Source organism: Bactrocera neohumeralis, chromosome 6 (genome assembly GCF_024586455.1).
Source record: "Bactrocera neohumeralis isolate Rockhampton chromosome 6, APGP_CSIRO_Bneo_wtdbg2-racon-allhic-juicebox.fasta_v2, whole genome shotgun sequence".
NCBI classification, from domain to species: domain Eukaryota; kingdom Metazoa; phylum Arthropoda; class Insecta; order Diptera; family Tephritidae; genus Bactrocera; species Bactrocera neohumeralis.
Window position 1 is genome coordinate 65,161,896 of NC_065923.1, and position 23,916 is coordinate 65,185,811.

Here is a 23,916-nt window from a genome sequence, read left to right on the forward strand (position 1 = left end):
ATGCGCTTAACTATATACTACTGTGAAATTTAAAGGTGAATTTTGTTCATTTCATTTCCTTCAAATTAATCACCTTTACTGCTGCAATACAATTATGCCAACGAATTTTCCAGTCATCATAGCACTTGGAAAGCCCTCCGTCGTGATCAGATCAGAGACTTCTTCAATTCAGCTTTTATATACTTAATTGTCCCCGCAGTGGTCATGGGAATTTGCTGAATAGCCAGAAGTTACACGAAGTTAAATCAGGCAAATGCGTTGGTTGCGGCACGATATTGCATGTGGCGAAATGATCAAGAGTAACCAATGCAGTATGAGATGGTGCATTAGCACACTTCTTTGTTGAATAAATTCAGACATAGTAAAAATGGAAGAATTCACATTTAGAGCCTCACAAAACGACGCGTATTTCAAATACTAATGAATATTTTGACGTGAAATTTAGCATAGATGTCACTAACAGTACTACCAACTTACAGAAAAAAAAATTTACCGATTCGAAAAACACGTGAAGTATAAATTAAAAATTCACCTTTCAATTTGATCACAGTAGTACATGTCGCCTAGAGCTCAGACTGTTTGCGGTTTCATCTTTTTCGGTATTCATCGCTCACGCGGACGGCTCCAAGTGCTTTCTCATCTCGGTTCATCAACATCCTTATTTATACACCGTTTAATAGGACGGAAATAATGAAATATTTATAGAGCGTAATTTTTGTTCGTCGAGAGAGGGATCGGCCTTTCAATTACCTACTGATCCATAAGTAGCTCCAGTTGTCAAGGAATATTTTGCGCTTTATTTCCAGTTTTAGATTATTGGTGGAATTTAGACTGTTTCCGAGATATAGAAAGAGATTAAGATTTTCAAATTTGTAGCTTTTATTTTTCTTTTTCTAGGTTGGAATAGGTTGGAATAGGTTGTGATAACGGCTTTGTTATTAAAGCCTACGATGTCAATATGATCTGCGTACCCCAGTTTTATTATACTGTTAGTGTAGACAGTGCCACTGCGGTTTGCAATAGCGGTGTGAATCACATTTTCTACCATTATGGTTAGGGGAGAACTCTGTCTAAAACCTTGTCTGGTATCGAGCGACCCGCAGAGGAAAGAAAGAAGCAGACCAACCAGAGGCTTAAAAATTTAAGTATTAACAAATATATTTACAATTTTGTTCAAAAATTGTCCATTTTCATAACACATTTTTGCTCAAGTTTATAATAAATTTCCCCTAGTAGATATTGCTTTCTCAAGCTGTTTTTCGCTTTGGGCGTTCAGAAAGAGTGTTGCGGTGACAAAAATTTCATAAAACATGTAAATACCTAATTTCCATATGAGAACTTCCGCGTCTGTTTACTTTTTAATGCACCCACGTACAACCAACAATGGCATGTAGATATACTTAATTGTATATTCAGCAAGGAGACACGAGAACGCACGCGTTTGATGGGTTAATTTAATTGCAGCACCCGCTTAAACCTTAAATAGTAAGAAATATGAAATTATTATTTGACAACTAACCACAATTCAATTGAAATTCTATGCCACACAGCAAAACACCACACCATTTATATGTTTTTTGTGCGAACCTAAGCCTTAGCAAAATAAAATGCCATGAAACTCATATCACATGACATCCGTTTGGTGCGGAAGAGGGTGAGGGCGTGCGCGTGTTCACGCTACAATTTCCGCAAAAAGGCAATTATGACAATTTAATCAGCGCAGCGACCGCAAACATGTCAAAGCCGAAAGCACAAGCGCACAAAGAATACAAATCTTAATAATAACCACTTACATATGCTGCCAGATCACACAAAATGCTCGAGGGCAGCATAACTGTAAATAGCACGAAGCGCTAACATAATCACGGCATAATTTGCGCTAATAACGCAAGGTAACGCCGCCATTTCCTTTGCTAGTTGAGAAAAAATATAACAACACAACACGGCTGAAGGAGCTACCGACCTGCTCACCCTTAACTCTTCTAATATGCATGTGAGCGTGTGTGTGTGTGTGTACGGGCATTGCATATCCTTTGACAGCGGGTTGCGACTCATATTACACTTTCACCTTCAATCCATGGCCTTAGGCTTCTAGGCATATACCTATAGCCTGGTCATTATACTTTTGCTGGCACTTTTAATACTTATTTTACTTTCCTGAACTCTATTTATGTTTTGTGTGCACATAATTGCTGCTGGAAAATCATAACTCCGCAAACGTAAGCGTAAACATAATAAGTCACGGCATGCAAGCCATATCGATTTCGGCACATCTAATCCCTGTGCTGTGCACTATTATTTCTCCCGCTGGTCGTGTCCTTTTGCCACTTACGATTTTGCGCCATAATTGCCCAATTTGTGTTCAACAATTTGGTTTATTTTCTTCGCATTCGTGTAATGTTTTCGTGTTAACATGCACTTGTGTGAAGCGCTCGTGTTAACCCATTGCATGTTTCCACACCATTTTCCGGTACTGGAAATGCCCATTTAATTGGTTTTCTATAAATTTTGCTTCACCAATTTTCTGCTTTTATAGTATTTTCATAAATATCTTCGAGTTTTCGTTAACCTGTTATTGTTGTAATTATTGGGTTGGTAATCGAATAGGTTGACTGCTTTAATATTAAAAAAAAGATCCGTATCCTTTTGTAGAAAAATATAAATCATAAAAATATTTTTATAATAAAAGTAGTTGAAGTTGTAATGACAATACTCCGTTTATCATTTTAGACGGTAAAGGTTTTCCATAAAAGCCATCACTTGCTCGAAAGAATCTGAAGACTTGTAGTACATTCCTTTACTTGGGTGATATTTTCACGAAAAACTCAAAAATTCAGCCATATATTTAGCATGCCGCCCGCGCAGTAGAAACAAGCCACAAATTGATGAATTATCCATCGCCTATAGATGACTCTACATGGAGTTTCGGATATTTGATTTAAAGGAACAAAAAATGTTACAGATTAAAAAATCTAAAGTATTTATAGGCTAAGCGGTGACTTTAGGTTTTATTCTGTTAGTTTGCATCTGTTTTATTGAGATCGATCTTAAAAAAAAGATGAAGCATTTCAGTACATTCAGTCTCAGACTAACCAAGGGGTTTCGAGTGAATTTCTAAGAAATTTTAGCAACATCTCTTGAGTCCTGGTATAGACTTAGTATATTTGACGCAGACGGAGTTAAACGACGGCAACATGGCGAACTATGTACAGAGTTTTCTAGGTTACACAAGTGTTAATCTACTTCATATTTACAAAACTTGATATAATTACGTAGTTCCGGTAAGAATTTTGAATTAAAGTGTGAATACCGTGTTTAAGCCTTCAAAATAACAATTATAATTCAAAGCCCAAGGTAAGATGACTTTTAGTGCTTTCAATGAATCACTTTTAAATGCATCAATTGACCCCTGGCGCGATCCCCGAAGCAGATTTTTCAATTTAAAAAAAAAATTACCGTGAGCTAAATCTGACGAATCGTGTCTGGGCGATGACTCTTGTTTGCGTTTGGCCATAAAGTCAGACAAAATTATGCCAGAATGAGAGGGCTCATTATAGTGGAGAAAACTCGATGAGTTTTCTGCTCACAAAATCCTTTATATCCATATATGTAATCTTGCTGATTATATCCGTTATGATAAAAAGGTTATAACGCCGTATCTTTGTGGTAACTAGAGCTCCTATAAAAATTTATCATAAATACTCATAAATATCGAAAGTCAAAATTTTGTTGAGGCTGTCAATGACAGTTTAGGCCTCAGTTTTGTAAAGGCTGTACAATGGAGTTGGAACTGCCTGAATGTTTCCACCTCACCTTTTTCCATACAAATTTGATCATTTTCATTAGCCTGGATTTTTAGTGTTACAGCATGTATTCCTATTGGAGAATGTTTAGAAAACACTCCTAAGACTTCTGCAAGATGAACTTTGCTAGTGTCAAGCAGTTCAGTAAATTTCTTACGTTCTTGCTAGCACATTGGCTTTGCAGTTCTCAGCGATTCTGCTATGACCACCCAAATGAGTCCGATGATGAATTGGCATGATGCTATGTCTAGTGGGGAAAGACACTTCTTGATTGACTTTGAGCGTATAGTTTGCGAGGTCAATGCTAATATCATCGCGCTGCTTTCGGAGTGAGTGCTTCTTCCTGAATGAAGCGGCACTTCGCAGTAGTAAATCTACTACGAGTACTACCTTAAAGCAGCCACATCTGACCGAAAAACATTAGAGTGGTCCGTTAGCCTAAGGCTGTGGCTAAGGCTCTATCTTTGACGTCTCTGAGTCCACATATCTCTCGTGAGTATGAGAAATAGCCCGCAGGCATAGCTTCTGAAATGCATTGGTCCATGGTTTTAGGAATGCAATTGAAGGAGAAAAGAATTTCAGCGTGAGCCTGTTTGAACTCCTTCATATACCCAGCTTCTCTAAATTTTAAAGCGGTCTTTGCAGTAATACAGGTGTATTAAATGGTATATACCGGCGTATATAATGGCATTAAGTGCCCTCAATAGAGTAGACCGCAGTTCACCGGAAAGCCCGATGAAAGCCGTTATGAGAAAGAGCAGTTCTTGATGAATTGCTAAAAAGTGTTTCTACCCCAGCAGTTAATACATGAGTGAGTCCAGTATACCCCTTTGTTCCTTCATTTCCTCATGATTTCAAATAATTTTTTCCCGTATTACTATTCACAGTAACTTTTAACCTTTTCAGCCTTGTACAGACAGTACGAATATTCCAAAATAAATAAAATAAACTTATTGCTCCAACTTTGAGATTGTTTTTTATTTATTTGTATAAATTTCTTTATAATTATATTTAATATATATATATGTTGTATTTCGATAAACATTCATGAGATCATAATAATGATTTTTATTCAATATACTTAAATGCATATTTATAATATACTTTTTTATAGTTCTGGTGTTTTTATATTATTTATTTTGTATACATATTTCCTATTTAATTTCATGTAAATGAATTTCATATACATTTAAATTCACATTTTTAAATATTATAAAAATCATTAATTTCATAACATCTTTTCAACTGTTTATAGACTAAAAAATATATTTTATTTTACAAATATAATTAAAGCAAATGAAAAAATAAACAAATCAAATTTGTGTTAGCAAATATTGGAAACAATTTTAAAAGCAATGCAGCTAAGTAAGGCATACAAGTAATTTATATACACTACAAAAAATTGAATTTTAATAAATTTTTTAACAAAAAAATTTTAACATAAAGTAGTACAAAAAAAATTTTAAAGCGAAAAGTCGTAGCTAGAGAATCATATTTTATGCATCTTTTTTTTATATACTTTTAGTGTATTTACGTTTAATGTAAATATGTAACTTGGCAGCACCTGACGTGGAAATTTGGCAACAACGCAAAAGCAAAAGCGAATTGCGGTAGTGTGCGGTAAATAGCGAAAGTGAGTCAGTTAAATATATTTCCTTGTTATTATCTACAGAAAAATTAAACTAAACTTTTTTACCCAGAAAAATTTTGCGCAATTTACAAAATTACTTAGCTTATACTTAAGTAGTTCATTAACATAGATCTATATGTCTGTTCATTTCTAATTATATATACATAAAAACCATATCGTCACCTAAACTGCAAAATAACGTAACAACATTTTCGGAAATTTACTGGGGGAAGAATGAAATTCGTTGTAAAATGGAACATGAGTGAAACAAAAATATAAATATTGGTTAAAAGTTGGTTATATCTGCTAGCAGAACCGTAAAATGTTGGAGATATTTATTTATATGTACAGAATTTGAAGTAGTGGCTCGTAACCAATGAATGACTCAATTTCGAATTTTTTGATCATACGTTATTTTGCATTTTAGATTACGATATATTTCTTTAAATGTAGTGTATTGTTAATTTTTTTGTGGCTTTGTTTGGCAATTTGCGCGAATGCATGACTTTCTTTATTAACTATAAAATGAGAATGAGCATATTGATGGCAATTGATGACAACGTAAAAATTATTTTATGAATATTAAATTAAAAAAAAATACAATACAAATATTTTTTATTTATTTAAATGCAACTTCAACTAACTGGCTAAAAATGTTACTAAATATTAGCAGAAATTTTTAAGTGTATGCTTTTTTGGACACTCACTCCAGGGGCGTTCAAACAGCGCCATTAAACTGGGGAAGTAATGAAAACGATATCAATAAAATTGGCAACAGTGCATGATAACCAAATCTCACACCAAATCACAACTGCGAGCTTGTGAAAACTGGCAACATTGCTCTAATTAAACGAAATATTTCAAAAACTAACTTTTTTCATTACTTTCAGTAACGCTTTGAAAGTTCCCTTAGTTGGGTGAGTACAAAATATACCGAGATCATTGTGAAAACTATTAGAAATGAGCGCACGTCAAACTCAAGTAACAGTAGGTGACCGTTCAACGCAAAAATATATGAAATTTGTAATATTTGTTGAAACTTCAAAACTGTTTCGGATTTACGTGGCTCATTTGTTAAAAATTTACAAATCGTTCAATTAAAATTTTATTCGTTTGGTTTCGGATCGTTTCGTATTTTTTGCTTTTGTTGTTTGTTGATTATTTTCTTCCGGTTTTTGAAAATATGTGTCTATTGTTGTTGGATTATTATGAGAATATTATTCAAAAATATTTTGCTTATTGAGTAAAATTGTTTGAATCGAGTATGTGCTGAGAGTAAAGTAAATATGTCTGAAATGATTACAAGTATACATATGTATGTATTTCACTTACTGAAGAGTTTAGAGAGCTTCCTATGTATTTAGTGAGAGCTTTACAACAAGAGTGTAGCTATTGTATTATCAAATTAAAAATTTTAGTTTTGTAAAGCTTTCAGCTGCAGATTACTGGCTTAACAAGTTTTTATACTTTAAGTTCCAAAATTTAAATTAGTTTATGTGCTACAGTTTCTACAATTTATGAAGAGCTTTCACTGCGCTTTTCGGACGTATGGCGCAGAGTTTTTTGTTAAGAAAGATTACTCTTTAAGCTTGGTGAAGACTTTTTCTGTAAACTGAGTGATTTTGAAATATATCGTGAGACTTATAACTTACAAAAAGTGTTTGAATCCAGAGATTACTATTTTATGATAGTGCAATTTGAAAGCTTTTAAAGGTGATTTATAGTTTTAGAGCATGTATGGAAACTCTCGAAAAATGTACTCGAATTCAAAAAGTATTTTATGTGAAATTTGAAATTATACTACAAAAAATGAGTGTATGTTATCTGTACATCTATAATAAAAGTTTTGTCCCGCTATTTACAAAAACTTCACACAACAAGTGTGATTTAATATTATTAAGGGCAAAATAATATTGTAAAAAATAAAATTACAACTAGGCACATATTTTTACGTAAACTTGAGAAATTACAACTATTTACTATGTACATATATATCGTCCAATTCAACTAGCAATTAATTAATAATTATATAATAGCGAAAAATCGTCTAATGACAAGAAATTTTTGCAATCACCTGCCTTTACTGTGTGTTTCTTTAACACAATTTTAAACTTTTCATAGCTTTGAGACTTAACGAAGCTTTTAAAAGTTTAAAAATTTAAAATTAAGGGTGAATATTTAATTTAAGCATTAAACAAAACTTTAACTTATAACTGCGGTTTAATTCCATTGAAGAATTGGAATTGGTGGTTGTTGTAATAATGCTGGTGTTCTTGTTGTTTCCTTACCTAATGATTTTTACGGTTTGGGTGGCATTTGTCATTGTTCAAGTTGCGCAAATTTTATTACACTAACTTAACTGTAGCTATTATAGATTTTATATGCAAAATACAAATTTATGTATAGAAAATTATAATTTATTATATATTTTTCATCTTGAGATCATTGTGATTTTTGGGAATTGTTTTAAGATATAAATTTTATGTTTATTATTTAAACAATTATTTTTATTCGATTTTTATTTGTTTGCATAAATTGCTGTACAGATTTGCTAAGCTTGACCGGCAAATTAAATTCACAATATTTGCTATAAAAATTAATTACTGGTGTATTAAAATTTATTATAATTATATTGTGCTAAGTAAAATAATACTTTGCTTTTCATGCTTACCGATTCATTTTTATGCTTTTATGAAAAATTATGTCAAAACTACTGCAAAAATGAGCTTTCTTTAAGTTTGCTTTTTCAAGAGATTTTGTTATTTAGGCTTTTACTCTGTTGTATTTGTAATAAAATCTCAAATGAACTTGAAGTAATGAGCGTCTGGGAATTTTCACAAAGAAAATATAAACTATTGTGTAACTTAAAGAAAACGTACACTTGAGTCCAAAAGTGTGTTGCATAAATTTCTTTCAATTCATTTACTTTGACATGCGAGATCCAGTTTGTGTGAATTTCGTATATTTTCTGTATATTTGAGATCAGAAAGTATTTGTTTTTTAAGTTTTACTGCTTCACAATCAGCGAAAAATTCAAAACAAGCTTTCATTGTTACCGAATGTTTTGTGTTTTTCAAATGCAATATAAAGTATAAGTTTTAAGAAAATAATTGTTGTAGATCTTCATGTTATAAAGTTGTAAAAAATAATAATTTTTAAGAACTTCAGATGTAAAGGATGTCTGTTGAGCGGAAGCTTCAAAGAATTTATTGAGAGCTTTTTAAAATGAGTGATAAGCAGAGCTTTCTATTCCTGTTTAGTTATTTGAAATATATGAAAAAGATGTTATAAGTGAAAGCTTCAGCAAAGGCTGCAGAAACTAAAATAGTGCTTTTAAACTCTTATGAGAAGCAGTGCTTTTGAACTCTTATTTCAGAAAAGACCAGAGTAGTGTTACTAAAACCTAATGAAGCAGTTTAGCGTAATATTTCGTACTAATTTTAATAAATGATTTGATAAGTGAAAGCTTCAGCAAACGCTGTAGAAGCTAAACTTGTGCTTTTGTGCTTTCGAACACTAGGGAAAAGCTATTGATTATTTCAGAAAATATCAGATTAATATAAATAAGCAAGAAGTTCTGCTAAATCTTTTATACTTATTTTTATAGAATTTCAATTAGGTTTTGTAAAATGAAAGATTTGAAAGAGAAGAGCTTTAAAAGCTAAAATAGTGCTAGTGAACTGCTAGGGAAGCTCTTGGTAGTTTCAAAATTTAATCTTTTTGATGGAAAATAAAAGCTTTATAAAAGTTCTGTGAACTTTAGCTTTTCTAACATAGTGAAATCTTTAAAGCTTTGTAAATATTAATTAAAATTAAATGCTGAAATAAGTAACATCTTTTGAAATCTTTAAAGCTTTGTGAATATTAATTAAAATTAAATGCTGAAATAAGTAACTTCTTTTGAAAGTTTTTTTGACTAATTAGAAAATTTTAACAAACAACTCATAAGCTATTCTAAATTTCAACATATACGAATATTCTCAAATATTTCCAGTGTACTTAAGCAATTTATGCAAATAAAAACAAAAAAGGTGTTTTGAGACCAATTTGAAAATTATTACTGCAAGTTACAACTTAAACTTAATTATTTTAATTTATTTAGTATATATGTCTTAATTTTTTTTTTTGTTTTTACGTTTTGTTTATTTCCATTTTCAAACAAAATATTTCTTGTGTTTGTATTTATATATTTATATTAATATTTACTTTAATTTAATGCACTTAACTTGTTTCTTAATTATTATTTTACTAACTTTTTATTCACATTTTTTTTGCTGCAAGAAGCAAAAAATAATAAATTTCGCTTTATAGTTTCCTTTTCCTTCACAAAAAAAGTACGTAAATAAAAACATCACAAAAATGGCTTTCAAAATTATAACTAAGCAGAATTCTGCGCACAATTAGAGCTAAGCAAAAAATTAACTAAAAATTATTTTATATCTGTAAGTATGTTTTTATATAATTTCTATATAGTTTAAAGCATTTATGTTATGTTTCAAACGCAGTTTTTTATTTACACGTCTATATATTTTTTGTAATTTTTTTTTACATAAAACATTTTTTTTATTGCAATACAATTTATTTGTAATTTTAATTACAGCGAAGACTTCGATTTTTGTTTGCAGTTTGGGAGCAGTTATTGTAAGTTTGTTTAGAATAGTTTTTTTCTGTTCTTTTTTATTTTCGTAGAGTTTTTTTGCTTTTTTATTATTATTTGAAAATTATTATTTTTTTAAGTTATTTCTATACAATTTAGAAATTTTATTAATTTATAATTTTTTTAATTTGGTTAAATTTCTTTTTTTTTCTTTTAATATTATTTTAGTGTTTAAATTTTAGCACCTTGCACTTAATTATAATCATAATGACATATGTATGTATTTCATTTTCCAAAACTGTCTTTACATTTTTGTAGAAAATATCACCGTTGATTATACTTTTTTGTATTATATATTATTATATATTATTTACTTTATTTTATTCATTTTATTTTACTTTAGCTAGCTAGCTTTGAGAGAAATGAAAGCTTGGCGGCGATTGTGTGAAAGCTTGAAGATTTGTATAAAGTGTCAGCATTTTCTAACTTTTATGAGCTGATATAAGTAGAACTAAAGTTGAATATTTTAAGAGAAAGAAAAAAAACTGCCGAATAACTATTATATAGTCCAAAAATACAGGCTAATGTGAAGAAGGTCAGTTAACCATGTCATAGAGCCGTTTAAGTGGGAGGGAGAGTGACAGAAAATATTATTTTTAGGCTAAGTGATTAAGTAAGCTTTCTTAATGTTAAATGCGTAGGAAAATACGAAACAATTTTTTTTTGTTTTAAAATTTTTTTTGTAAGAAATAACCGATTTAAAGCTTTCATTTTCTTAAAAAACTCTTAATATTTAAAAAATTTAGCATATTGTGAACTTTTAATTTAGCTTTGAATTAGCTTTTTTTAATTTCAAAAGATTTTACTCTACAGTAATTTTAATTTTAGTTTATTTGGCATATTTTGTTTAAAAAAATAAACAGCCGCATTTTTTTAAATTATTAGTTTTTAATATTTTTTAAATACATCATATAAAAATAATTAAATTTTCAAAATTGTATTCAAAAATTTGTGGTAAGCATTTTAATATATTTTTTTTTTTATTTTTTTTGAATTTTGATGTATTTACTGGAGAGGTGGCAGAGAAAATTTGTTTGCAAAATAATGAAAAAGACTTGATTTAATTTTTTTTTTAAGTACAACTACTTATTCCAAGTTTCATGGATTTTTTTAATATTCCTCAAAATATTATTTTTTAAATTATTTTTAAGCTACCATTTGAAATGCAAAATATTGAATTGAAAACATTCCGTAACTTTTCACAAGTTTTGTGTTATGCTGTTTTTAAAAGAACCTATTAGTCATCCAATATCCAATTACTGTTTTAATATTCAAAAATATTGCTTTTTAATTAGTAATATTATTTTTTGTTCAATTATTCTGCTGTTGTATTTATTTATTTGTAATATTTCTGCAAAATTGTCTTACTCTTAATTTAAATTTTTTTTTTCAAATTTAGTATTATGGTTTTTAATTATAAAAAATAACTCCAAAATTTTTATATTCATTAATTTTATGCTTTTGATTTTATGTTCTTATCAAATTGTAAACTTCTTAGCAAAACTTGTCGGTATTCTAGTTACTCTCATACATACATATACTTGTATGCGGTTACAAAAATATTTATAAAATTTATCAAAAATATTGCGCCTAGTTCTTTTACGCTTTCGGAAACCCGAATTATTATTTCCATGTTAGTTTATTGCTTTGTAATTTGCTGTTTTTCTTAAGTTTTTTTTATGAAAAAGGTATTTTGTAATTTTGTAAAAGTTCTTAAATATGTTTATCAAAAATATGCGCATCCATTTTGGAAAAAAAAATGTGTACCTTCAGTACGCCAAATTAGCAATTTTTCAGCTGTTAGTATGAAACAAAAGTTTAGCATTGAATTCTTGTTTTTGATTTTTGTTTAATTTACTGTTAGTCTGTGCGATTTCTTTTCAAAATTTTAGAAAATGTTTAGTTATCAAATATTTTTTTTTATAAAATTGCTGCTTTTTTGTCTTAGATTTCTTTACTTTTAAATTGTGTTTAGTACAAATGCTGCCTTTCAATGTCGAACAGTCTTATCTGTTACACATTTAGAATATAAAACGTACAAAATTGTCGGTAGAAAAATATTTTGTTTAAGCACAAAGTAGCTTACACTTAACGGCAGTAGTATGCGAAATTTCCACGTCCAAATACGGCAGAGATTTTTAGTCAAATACTCGTAAGTGTACATATGTATATCTACTATAAATGCCTACATTGTACAAAAATATGCTTTGCTTGTGTTAAAAAATGTTAATTGTTCGCTTTCATTACGTTTTTGTTTCGACTTTGATTTCGTTTTGAGTTTGTAGTGTGTAAGAAAAGCTTCGTTGATTAAAAATTCGGTTTCGTTGTCGCACACGGTGCGCTTTGCTTGCTATCCTATCTCTCTTGCTTTGACGCCATATCTTTCCTTCTTTCTTCTCTTTCTCTTTCGCTCTCATTGTAGCAGTTTGAGGAGCCTTTTCGGTAGTCGATCCGCAAATTGTTGAAATTTGAAAACTATTACACGTTTCCACTCTCGAAAAGATTTCTTTCTCAAGCCGCTCACTACTGGGTCCTCTCAAAACTGGCGGGGCGTAACTTTGCCTCGTTCCACGCTTCTTTAAACACTTTCACGTTCCACTTTCCTGGCGAAAATTTCTTCACCTTTAAATATTTCTCTCTCGTACTCCTTTATTGCCTTGAAAACAAAAAGCATTCTGCTTTCCGCACACTTTAACACTTTTCATTTGTGGCTTTGTTTTTAAAGTTTTTCTCAAAATTTATTATTTTTGTTTCTTTTTTTTAAGTGTAAATAATTATTTGTTTTTGCATTGCTTCACTGCTGCTTGCTTTTTAAATTGTAAGTATTGCTGAGGCTGTTGCCGCTGGAACTTCACTTTTGGTGCACTCATCGCGTAACAAGGAAGCCACAACCGATTGCAACAACGATGACTGTGACGACAGTGGGCCAGATAAAGCCCTTGAATGGCTGCAAGCAGAAAGAAGAGAGGAAATTATAATTTTTTGGTTTGAATATATGTTTTATGTTTTTATGTTTTAGAAATTACATTAAATAGATAACATAGTCTCTAAATAATATGCGACAGAAATTATCCCATAATTTAAGATAGGTACTTGTTGGTGTATATTTTTTCATCCTTAATCCTAACCTACCAATAATTACGATAACCTTGACATGACGACAGATAACTCACTGCGATGTGAGATAATGTGTTTTTGGAAGTTATATGTTTTCTTAATTAGGAAAGCTTATATATTTACATATGTCGGAGACATTCTGTGATACACTCGTTTTCGAAGAAAATAGATACGAGCCCCAGATAATCTAAACTTACACGTTCGCAAGTGGTTTCTATGGTGTTATTCAAGGATCTTGTGATTGAGTTAATCCTCAAAAAATTCGATGATGTGGTTTCAGGTTTTTTATAATTTATTGGACATACATATATCACCCCCCAAATACTCTACATACTTCACTCACCAAAGCAAACCTTAGTAATTCTTTCATATCTTTTTATAGCCACTACCTATTCGATAATTGCTAATAGCGACTTCTTCTTATTTCTTCATTAGCGATTGCCACTCAACAGGTTATAGCAAATCTCGGAGAGTATTTTGAGCACGAATATTTCTATTACAAAGAAAAGGCTTCTTTAAAATATACTCCGAGGCGGCTTAGAAGGTTCATAACACTCGCAAATGGTTTGAAGTACGACAAATAGGTGGAAAGGCAAGACGAAATATCGAGGAAATTTTAACTAGTAAATATACAAATGTATATCAAGTAAATTTTAATTAGCAAATATTTTCAATTACGCATTGACACTGTTGTTTTCTGTTCGAGAAGTGTGCGGCAAGAACATATTGCAAAATATTGTAATGAATCCCAACACTTTGGAAACCGAAATATAAAGCCAATTCTGGAATACTTTAGGTATATTATGGTTCAACTTTCTATCGACTACTAACGAAGTGGGAACCAATCGTAGACTACTTTTATTGTAATGGTACTAATGAGCAGAAAACTGACTTCACTTGTGAAATTGTACATATCATGCCGAAGTTCTTGGCTAACGAAAAAAAAATCAATGGAAAGAATATATGTATGTGTAAGAACTCTTTCATATAGTGGTGCGCTGTACTCGAACAAGTTTACAACTGGTTTGAAAATTACTATAAATGAACTAGTTTATAAGTGGTTAAAAATACACTAGAACCGAACTAGTTTAAAACTGGTTCAAATGCAACTAGAACCGAACTAGTTTAAAACTGGTTCAAATGCAACTAGAACCGAACTAGTTTAAAACTGGTTCAAATGCAACTAGAACCGAACTAGTTTAAAACTGGTTCAAATTCAACTGAACCGAACTAGTTTAAAACTGGTTCAAATGCAACTAGAACCGAACTAGTTTACATTGCTTTGTTCCTCATTACAATATAACCAAACTGAATGATGTATCTGAATACTCATATAACTAATAAAAGAGGCAATCAATGAGTTTCATAATCAAGTGGATTTTTATGCTCTCCATAATCTCATTGAATAACACCCCATATACATACATACATACATACGTATTATACTGAAGTCCGAAAACTTCTGGCATTAAAACAGCATTGCCCATTTATTCGCTAGTGCAAGTAAATCAAAAAAATCTAGCAAAGTTCTAATCTCAATAGCACTTAATAGGCTATTAAATGCATTATTGTAACACTTTGCCGCTGAACGCATTTACAAACACACATATAGATAATTTCAATAACAGCCCCCGCATGCGAACTCAGAACACCTGGCAGAGTTCTTGGCCGCTTAAATGCTCTAGATTTGCACATTTACATATATGTGTGTACATTTGTGTATACTTATATATGTAAGTGTATGTGCACATCTAATCTCTATTTTGTTTCGGGTCAAACTGCCAACGATGTTCATCGGCGGCGCATAAAATCCTCCCCAAAGGCCAATTTACACGTGTACTTCAACGTTAAGGCAGCACTTAAGTATGCATGTTGTACGTACATACTTATGTATGTATATGTATTTATGTGGTCATCAATAAATAATTTTTATGTCCGCACCACTGGCATTTGGTAAATGTAACAAATGCGCTTATAATTACAGCAAAAATGTGCCGAAAATTGCTATCAATGCCACTGTCAGTCCACTAGTGGTCATATAAATATTTTGTGGACAGGCACTTGAATGCAAATACATATGTACTTGTATAAGAGTGTGTGTTTCAGTGGGGTCACTGTGGTGCATAAATAAATAAACGAATGTTTCATTACAATTGCGGTCAGTTGGTTTGCGATTTTTTCAGAAGCAGAATTATAGATTTATTATTTGATTACTTTTTCGCTTGATTGCCCACTTGTTTTGTATTTCAATTCCATTTGAGATGGGTAAGGGTGGGTTAGATTTTACTTGCATATATGCAAATGAAGTGTGTCATCTTTTTGGACATAAATTTTCATAATTTCTGGCGTTATTCACAGTTTAATTGTTTGGAAAAAGAAAGGCATTTCGAACACTTGTTTCAATTTCTTTTTTTTCGACAGAAGTCGTACGAATATTTGGTGGCAAAAGTGTTGATGACAAAGAGTACGTAGCGTGAAATTTTAAACCAATAATATCTGAGTGAAATTAATTTTGAATGAAAAAGATCGTAAAATGAGAAAAAGTTAGGATGAAGGTCAGGTACTATCCTTCCTCATTGAATATAATTAAAAAATAAAGCTTTTTCCTCTAGTGGACTATTTTATTCCTAACGAAGTATGTACAGTTTTTTAAGCTTTCATTTTAACGTAAGTAGTTTTTGCGCGAATACAACACACTGTTTACCAAAAGTGAAAAAATCAAATGTGTTGCATATTTTAAGGCGTTCAGTTGCTTGATTTTGTCTTGTGTCTTACTCTTTGTAAACCCGTTTCGAAGGCTTTACTGCCAAAAAGGTTACAAAATCGCATTGAAAACTAATTTTCATTACAATTTTAAATTTCTTCGGATTTATTCAAGTAAGCATTATTTGGACTTTTTATAAATCTAAGTTCCACAAATATATGAATGAGATTACATAATTATTTATTCCCAACTTTTGCATTTGACAAAATATATTCACGAGATTTGGTATAGATTATTTTCAAAGGCAAAAATGTAATATCCGAAGAAATTGTTCAGATCGGCTTAGTATAGCATATAGCTGTCATACAAACCGAACGATCGGAATCAAGGGCTTGTATGGAAAACTTTCGCATTTGACGTGGTATCTTCACGAAATTTGACACGGATTACTGCTTAAGATAATAATGTTATCTGCGAAAAAATTGTTCAGATCGGATTATTATAGCATATAGCTTCCATATAAACTGAATACATAGTTACTAAAAGAAATGCACCTGTGAAGGGTATATTAGCTTCGGTGCAGTCGAAGTTAACGTTTTTTCTTGTTTTTATATTATTTGTTATTTTTTATGATTTTTTGCTGCTAATTTTCCCGGTAAACAATTTATATTTTCCTTACGAGACCGCCATTTCGAGAAAAATATCTTTAAAACCAAAAGCATACGTATTTTATTGGCAAGTATATGCAGGTAAAGATGCCTTGTTTAATTTAATTAATGTTCCCCTTAGAAACCCTCCGGAAAACTGAGACGCGGAAAATTAATCCAGTAGCCGCCAGCTTGTGTCAGAAATTTCAATGTTAAAGCTATACATACGTACATGTTTGAAAGAGAACAATTCGATTATTCTACCCTTTTCCTTTCGGAAGAAACTATCAAAATTGTATAATTTTTCTCTGGGTTCTTGACTTTGCTAACTTCTTACACAAAAACCTATTGATAAGCTGAAGAAAATTAAAAAAAAATCTTTATTTATTTATATTTTATTGTTATTAAAATTCGAATAAATTCTTTACTTCCGGACTAAACTATCAAAAGGGTGCCATTTTCTTCTGGGTTCTTGTCTGGGCTGACTTCTTAAAAAAAATCGATTAAAATTCTGAAGAGAATTAAACAAAAATTTGGCTTCCTCTATCTTAATCGTTTTTCGTACAAATTTTTAAAATAAATCTGAAAAAAGTCTATCTTCACTTATCTTATCTGTATTCATCTTTAGACGCTTTTATAATTTAATTTCATTTAAATTGTATTTTCCTGTAGTTTTTAAACAACACACGAACTAAATGCAGCCTGATATTTTACTTCTTAAACAGAACCTATCACACAGCTTTAAAACCGCCTGCTAAAAAAATGCAAGAAAAAAGAATCTCACCATGATAAATGCAACTGAAATTTGAAACTGTAATTACGCGCTTCAGTAAACAACTAGAAAAGGTCATTAACATACAAAAGCAAGGCAGAAAATTACATTTCAACGCAAGCGCTGGGGAAAAAGTGCAATAAAAACTATACACCATACAGATGGATGCATGTTCATACATATGTATACACTACTCGTGCCAGCAACAATGCCTGCACCTACATAAATACTTAGGAAGCAATAAAATTAATTACAATGACAGCTGTGCGCCTAGCGGCAGCATGCGTCAGTCACACAAAAGTTGCTGACAGCAAAAAGAAAAATTTGCGAAAATCAAAAAATTTGTTATCACAATTAAAATGTGTCATACAAAACAACAAATAAATTACGGTAAACTTGCAAAAACGCTGCAAAAATTATTAAATTAAAGTGCATTAAATTGAGGCAAAATAAATCGCAGAACAAAGCGCTCATAAAAACCGCCTGGATTTGCATTTTCCGCTTTGCTGTTGCTTAGAAATCCGCATAAAAAAGTATAAAAAAAATGCGCGAAACTAAAGCGAGCAGCCAGCGCGACGACAAAGGCATAACGGGCAGGCGCACTCAGCTGGGCAGCCGGTGTGGCGGTTTCAAGTGACAATAAAATTCGTATTTTTTGCGATAAAATTTAATTGCGCAGCTTTGCGACGTCAATAAAATCAGCAAACTGTACTAACAGCAAAAATACACAAAAAGTTACAAAAAATATATATAAATTACAACAAAACTATGTCGTAGAAAAAGGTTTTGCCACGCTTTGCCGCTACTGACGGTAAGCGCCTAGAAACCTGCTAGCTTTTAGTGACAACACACTGCAGCTACGCTCCTCACCCTCTGTCCATTTATCGACAGGCAGGCAGCGCGTGTTCGGCGTACGTGTGCTTGATGGCACCACTGCACTGCGCTGGTGTCCATTGGCCCGCATGCCTATCATTGGCTCGCCAGCGACTTAGATTGCATTTTGCATTTATTGTAGTTACTGCAGCGTAATAAAATTGTTACGCTGTCCATATATACAAACATGTATATGTATATTCACATACACACACCTACTTCTTTGCGGTAGTTTTTTAATTTGTCGTCCAATGTACGTTTGGCTTTCGCATGCGGCCCCACAAGTGTTTCGAAAACAAAGAGTTTCGAAAGCTTCCTTTATGTGCGTCTATAAATGAATGAACTGTGTCATATTGAAATTTTTATTCTACAGTATTCTACTATTTTATGTTTTTGCTTTTTTGCACGCTCTGCACTATGGCGCAATTTACGTCTTAAACTATGAAGAACACCTGTGGTTATAGGCGGCACATTTGTGTTTACAAAGCGATGGGAGGCATTTTTTGAAAAAGGTTTTTTTAAATAAAAATATTTTTTTGAAGAAGACATTCTTTGTTAATTATTCACTCATTTACACACTGTTTTGTTGTAAGGTTTAAGTGAGAATTCGCTGCCGCTATCAAGGAATGTTGTGTGGTGAAGATGAGTAATGTTGCACTTAGTGGGTTATTTTAAGAATATTACAAGCTAGTCGGCATAAGTTATATAGTAATCACTACATTTTAGAGGATTTGTTTTTTTTTCATTCTTAATAATAAGAGTATACAATATAGGTTACCGATATTTCATAGATTACTCACAAACTTATGCGGAAATAACATATAGCACCTACCATATCATATACCTAAAATCAAGAATGTTCAAGGTTCTTAGGATTCTATTGAAATTTCGAAAAGTTTCTAAACATTATTGTAACTGTCATCAAGTATTCAAAAACCTTATATTCTGTTATGGAGCTTTCAAAAGCTTCTGAAAATATTTATTATGTATCAAAGAAAAATATTCGTTAAGTTTTCAAATTCGTCATTAAGTTTTCACAACTTTCGTAATATATAGTTTTGAACACTATTTAACTTCAAAACCTTTCGGTAGGCTAAAATTTATGTTATTTTTGAATTCTTATAACCTTAGTTAACATTCAGAAACTTTCACCTTGTTTTAAACACTTTTGTGTAACCTCAAAACCATTCGATAAGTTTATATATGTACTATACATTAATTTTATGAAATCGTTCAATAAGATTAAAAAAACTTTTGGAAAGCTGCGATAGACATTTATAAAGCATTGAAAACCATCGCTCTACCTTAAAAACTTTGGTTGAATCGTGCGTTATATTTAAAAAACATTTGCTGATCCTTACTTTACATATTTTTTCTTATGAGTAAAATAATCTGCCTATACAATATTTAAAATCTTTAAGCAAATTAAAAAACTATCTTTTGAATTATTTAATATGAAAATCATATTATTTGGATAAGATCAACTTGCAACGCATAGAGGATGGCAACCATTATTTAAATTATTTAAAATTTGTTATAAAATTCAGTTAGTGACTTACACTTTCTCTCACCTTCTTCTCGTACTTTGATTTTGGCACATCCTTTTTCTTCTTTCGTGGCGGTATTCGTCCATTAAATTCCTGCAAACGTTCACGGCCGGCTGTAAAATTATCATAACGGTCATCGAACTCATCCCAGCTGGTCTCGTGTTCGCTATGATATTCGCGTTCATCATCGTTGGTGGTTGATGTACGACGAGAGCTATATGAATAAATAATAAAAAATTTATTACATTCATTAAAATAAGACACATGTGACAACAAAGATTTTTACAAGGAACGAACGCTGTGAATTATAAGAAATCAGTCTACATTTATCAAATAGCATGAAAGTGAAAATCATGCTGCTTACTTGTGAAAAATTCTTGCGCGTTTTTATCACAATACATAATTTGTAGAATCAACGAAGAATAAGTAGCGGTCATGTGTGTGTGGGAGGTGAAAGAGCGGCACAAGTGACCAGCTGTGAATTGTGCTCATTCTCATGGCGATAAAAGAAATATATGTGTTAGCGATAACATAAGGCGCTATGATCGAGACATGCCGATCGACGCAATTACGCTTGTAAGTCTGCAAGCTGTAGCTGAAAGCGAGCTACGTAGCGGTCTTTAATTGTAGGGATTATCTTGACAGCAAAAGATCGTTGAGTATGTTGATATGTATAGTAAGCGCTTGCTGTTTGGGAAGCTGGGGGCTTGTACATTCGTCGTCGCCATTGGCGTTGCCAACCAACTGATAGCGCACAATATGCGCGGTGCGTGAAAACATGTCATGGGAATTGATATTTTTAGCGTATAAGCAGCAGGCAACAAAAGTGAGATTTCGCAATCTAAATGGCGCGTTAATGTGTTGCGGGAGCTGCTGTCGGTCGTTGATCGCGCGCGCAATCACATTACGTTTGCTCCGCTTACCCCACAGCATATGCTTTCTTAAGCATTCATACATATGTATGTATGTATACTATATGATCGAAATCAGCGGCGCTATACGCTTATAGTTGACACTTTGCTAAGCACATCGCACTACTGTATAAAGTAGGCGTTGCAGGGCGATAAGAGAGTGTATTTTATTGTAATTGATTGAAATGAAAATTCGGTATAATGTCGACGCTAATGAGTTATACTCAATTTGTTTATTGTTTATTTATAATGTTCAAAATGAAAGTTAAGTTTCGTTAAAATTCATAGTAACAGAATATCGTTGTAATCTGTTTTCGTTTAATAATGAAAAAAATTTCAAGTTTAGGAAACATTTTCAAAACTTAGAAAATATTTTTTTGCGCTTTCGTTAAGTTTCGAAAACTTTCGTTAAGTTTCGAAAACTTTCGTTAAGTTTCGAAAACTTTCGTTCAGTTTCGAAAACTTTCGTTAAGTTTGGGAAATCAAATGAGACAAGTTTATCTGAAATTATTTAATGTTTTGAAGGCAGCTATGGTCAATTGAAGTGCTTTTCGAATAATTTTTTGTATTAAATTATATTATTTGAAAAGTTTGCATGCTTGAAAATAATTTTTTTAAGAACAATTAAAGTTAATAATTTACTCTACCATGGATAAAAACATTTTAGCATTTATTAGTTAAATATTATACTTCGTTAAGTTTTGAAAACTTTCGTTAAAATTTAAAAACTTTCTTATACTTTTTAGTATTTCTTAGGTAAATACAAAATTTGCGCAACAGGCGTCAAGTACAACAACAACTTCGTTAAGTTTTGAAAACTTTCGTTAAGTTTCAAACACTTTCTTTCGAAAACTCAAATATTTATTTAATCTTGTAACGTTTTTTTAGGTTCGAAATTTATGATTTAGAAACTTTTTTTGATTTTCGAAAACGTTATTAAATGTTTTCATACAATTCAAATCACCTCTAAAATAAATAAAAATCTAGCTTGCAACTTCTACGCTTCACATAAATAAATTTCTAAGTTTTCCTTTTTCCCACTTACCGCTTCTGCGCATCTGAGAGGCTGCGATGCAAACGCGAATGCCCGCCCATACCACATGATGTCGTCGATGTTGATGTCGACGCTGTTGCTACACAACCGCGTTGGTGCGTTGTCGCTTCCGTCGCCCCGAAAACATTGCCGGTGCAGGTGCTCGCATTGGCGGTGAGCGGTGTCGGCGGTGGTGTATATTGATAGTATGGATATGTATATTGTTGGTATTGTTGTTGTGGCGCTGGTTGACTATGTGCACCATTGTGACTACTCGACGGCATTGGTGGTGCCGATTGCGGTGGTTGTAGGTGTGATGCGCTGCTGCAACCGCCACTGATGTTGTGATGACGAAAGAAGGTATTCTCTTCACCAGCAGCATAACTGACACTGGTACGTGGGGTACGTGGTGTACTAAGACTGAGTGGGAAAAAAACTTCGCCATTGCCGACACCGGCACCACCACCGCCGCCGCTGCCGCTACCTGTGTATGGTGAGGGACTGTGCACTTGACAGCATGGACTGGCTGGTGGGGGATACTGGAAGGCGGTAGCATCTGGAAGTAGAAGAAATTTGTTGGATATGTAAGTATTTAGTTGAAATTACTTAGTAAAGAAAAAATAGTTATTTTGTCGCACTTGGCGAAAAATTTGTTGTTTGGATATAAAGTTCTTAGTCATGATTTATAGAGCTACAAATAATTTGATTTATTCGTTTTTTTGTATTATTTATATTTATGTATTAGTTTTTGTCGTTATGTTCAGAAATATTTTGTAGTTTCACAAAATCTTCGTTCAATTGTAAAAGTAACGAAGAGTTTTGAAAATATTAATTTTACAATAACTTAAGTTTTGTATACTTTGTTGTCGTTTTTAGTAAAAATGTTTTAAATAAGTTTCGTTAAGTTTTTAGTTTTTTCGTTAAGTTTTACAAAGCAGTTTATAGACAATATTTTGAAGCCACTTGCATATTTCTGAAGTGTATGTTATAGCTTTTAGCCAAATAAGCAACAAAAAAGTTTCGTTAAGTTGTTGGTTTCTTCGTTAAGTTTTACAAAGAAGTTTAGAAACAATATCTAGAAGCCACTTTTATAGGTATATAGTAGTAATAGATTTGTACGTAATAGTTTTTAGCCGAATAAACATTAAAAACGTTTCGTTAAGTTTTCTATTTCTTCCTAAAATTTTAGAAAATTGTCAAAAGACGTACACTATAATAAAATTTAATAATTTAATCCCAAAATGATATTTTTTAATCTGATAAGTCAAAACAAAGTATCGTTAAGTTTTTAGATCTTTCGTTAAGTTAACAAAAAAAATTTTACAAATGTTATACCATAATACAAGTTAATAATTTATTCCAAACTCAAGATTAAATTACCCCAGAAAATTAAAATTGTGAGAACATTCTTCTGGCACCACCTGTCCGACGTTTCCGTCACTGTAACCACCCACATTTTCGATAAAACGCCGCTTAAATTTTATACTACGCCACAATAAATAGTATAAAATTGCAAAACTAACAAATTGGTTATTTTTTTATACACGCCATCAGCAAATAAGCTGCAACTCAGTGTAAAAATCATAAGACACCTGAGATCAAGCGATCATATACACTTATATAAAGTTGAAAATTTATTTCTGCAAATATTGCACATGTGCAGCCATGGCGTCGGCATGTTGAATTGAACGCATAAATGCAACAACAACATTATATGAAATGTAAGCAGCCCAGCTCTTAATGCATTTAAAGCGTTTTAATGCAAACGCGAAATCATAAAATCAATCAAGCAGAAGAAGGCATTTAAAAGGTGCAAATAAAGCAGAAATAAAACATGCAAAAGGTGCCAATAAAAATTGCATATAATTTGCATGAATTATACAAACTATTCTGTAAAGTATGTGGAAGTGGCATATAACAGCTAAGCGCAAAAATATACGTGGAAATATATTTGCATATATGATAAATGTAAGTGATTAGAGGCAAGCGAGCACACATGTTAGATTTATGCGAATGCACGGCTAATAAATGCAAACACAACTTGCCACTTTGCATATTGCGATGTATTTTGAGTTATGCTGTTTTGCTTATTAACTAAGCTTTGATTGTTTTATAAGTAATTCGTTCTTCTTTGAATTTAAATGGCACATTAACCTTTGAGTTGCTAAACTTGCTATAAAAGAATTATTATTTTATCGATTTTTGATCATTTATTAGCGACA

General features: G+C 31.7%; 1 protein-coding gene across 2 annotated transcripts in view; it reads right to left on the reverse strand.

Annotated features, from left to right (window-relative positions):
• Positions 1–11,157: 11,157 nt before the first annotated feature.
• The window catches only part of LOC126762418 (cell death protein hid), a 46,628-nt gene continuing 33,869 nt past the window's right edge, over positions 11,158–23,916 (reverse strand). Inside the window, exons 3-5 of one of the 2 annotated variants that reach the window (XM_050479139.1) lie at positions 21,707–22,250; positions 19,775–19,964; positions 11,158–13,037 (exon numbers count right to left, since the gene is read on the reverse strand). In XM_050479139.1, the coding sequence (XP_050335096.1) occupies positions 12,957–13,037; positions 19,775–19,964; positions 21,707–22,250 (815 nt within the window). In that variant the 3' untranslated portion in view covers positions 11,158–12,956. Of the gene's footprint in view, positions 13,038–19,762; positions 19,965–21,706; positions 22,251–23,916 lie in introns of both variants that reach the window. The other variant, XM_050479138.1, reaches the window with a different exon arrangement.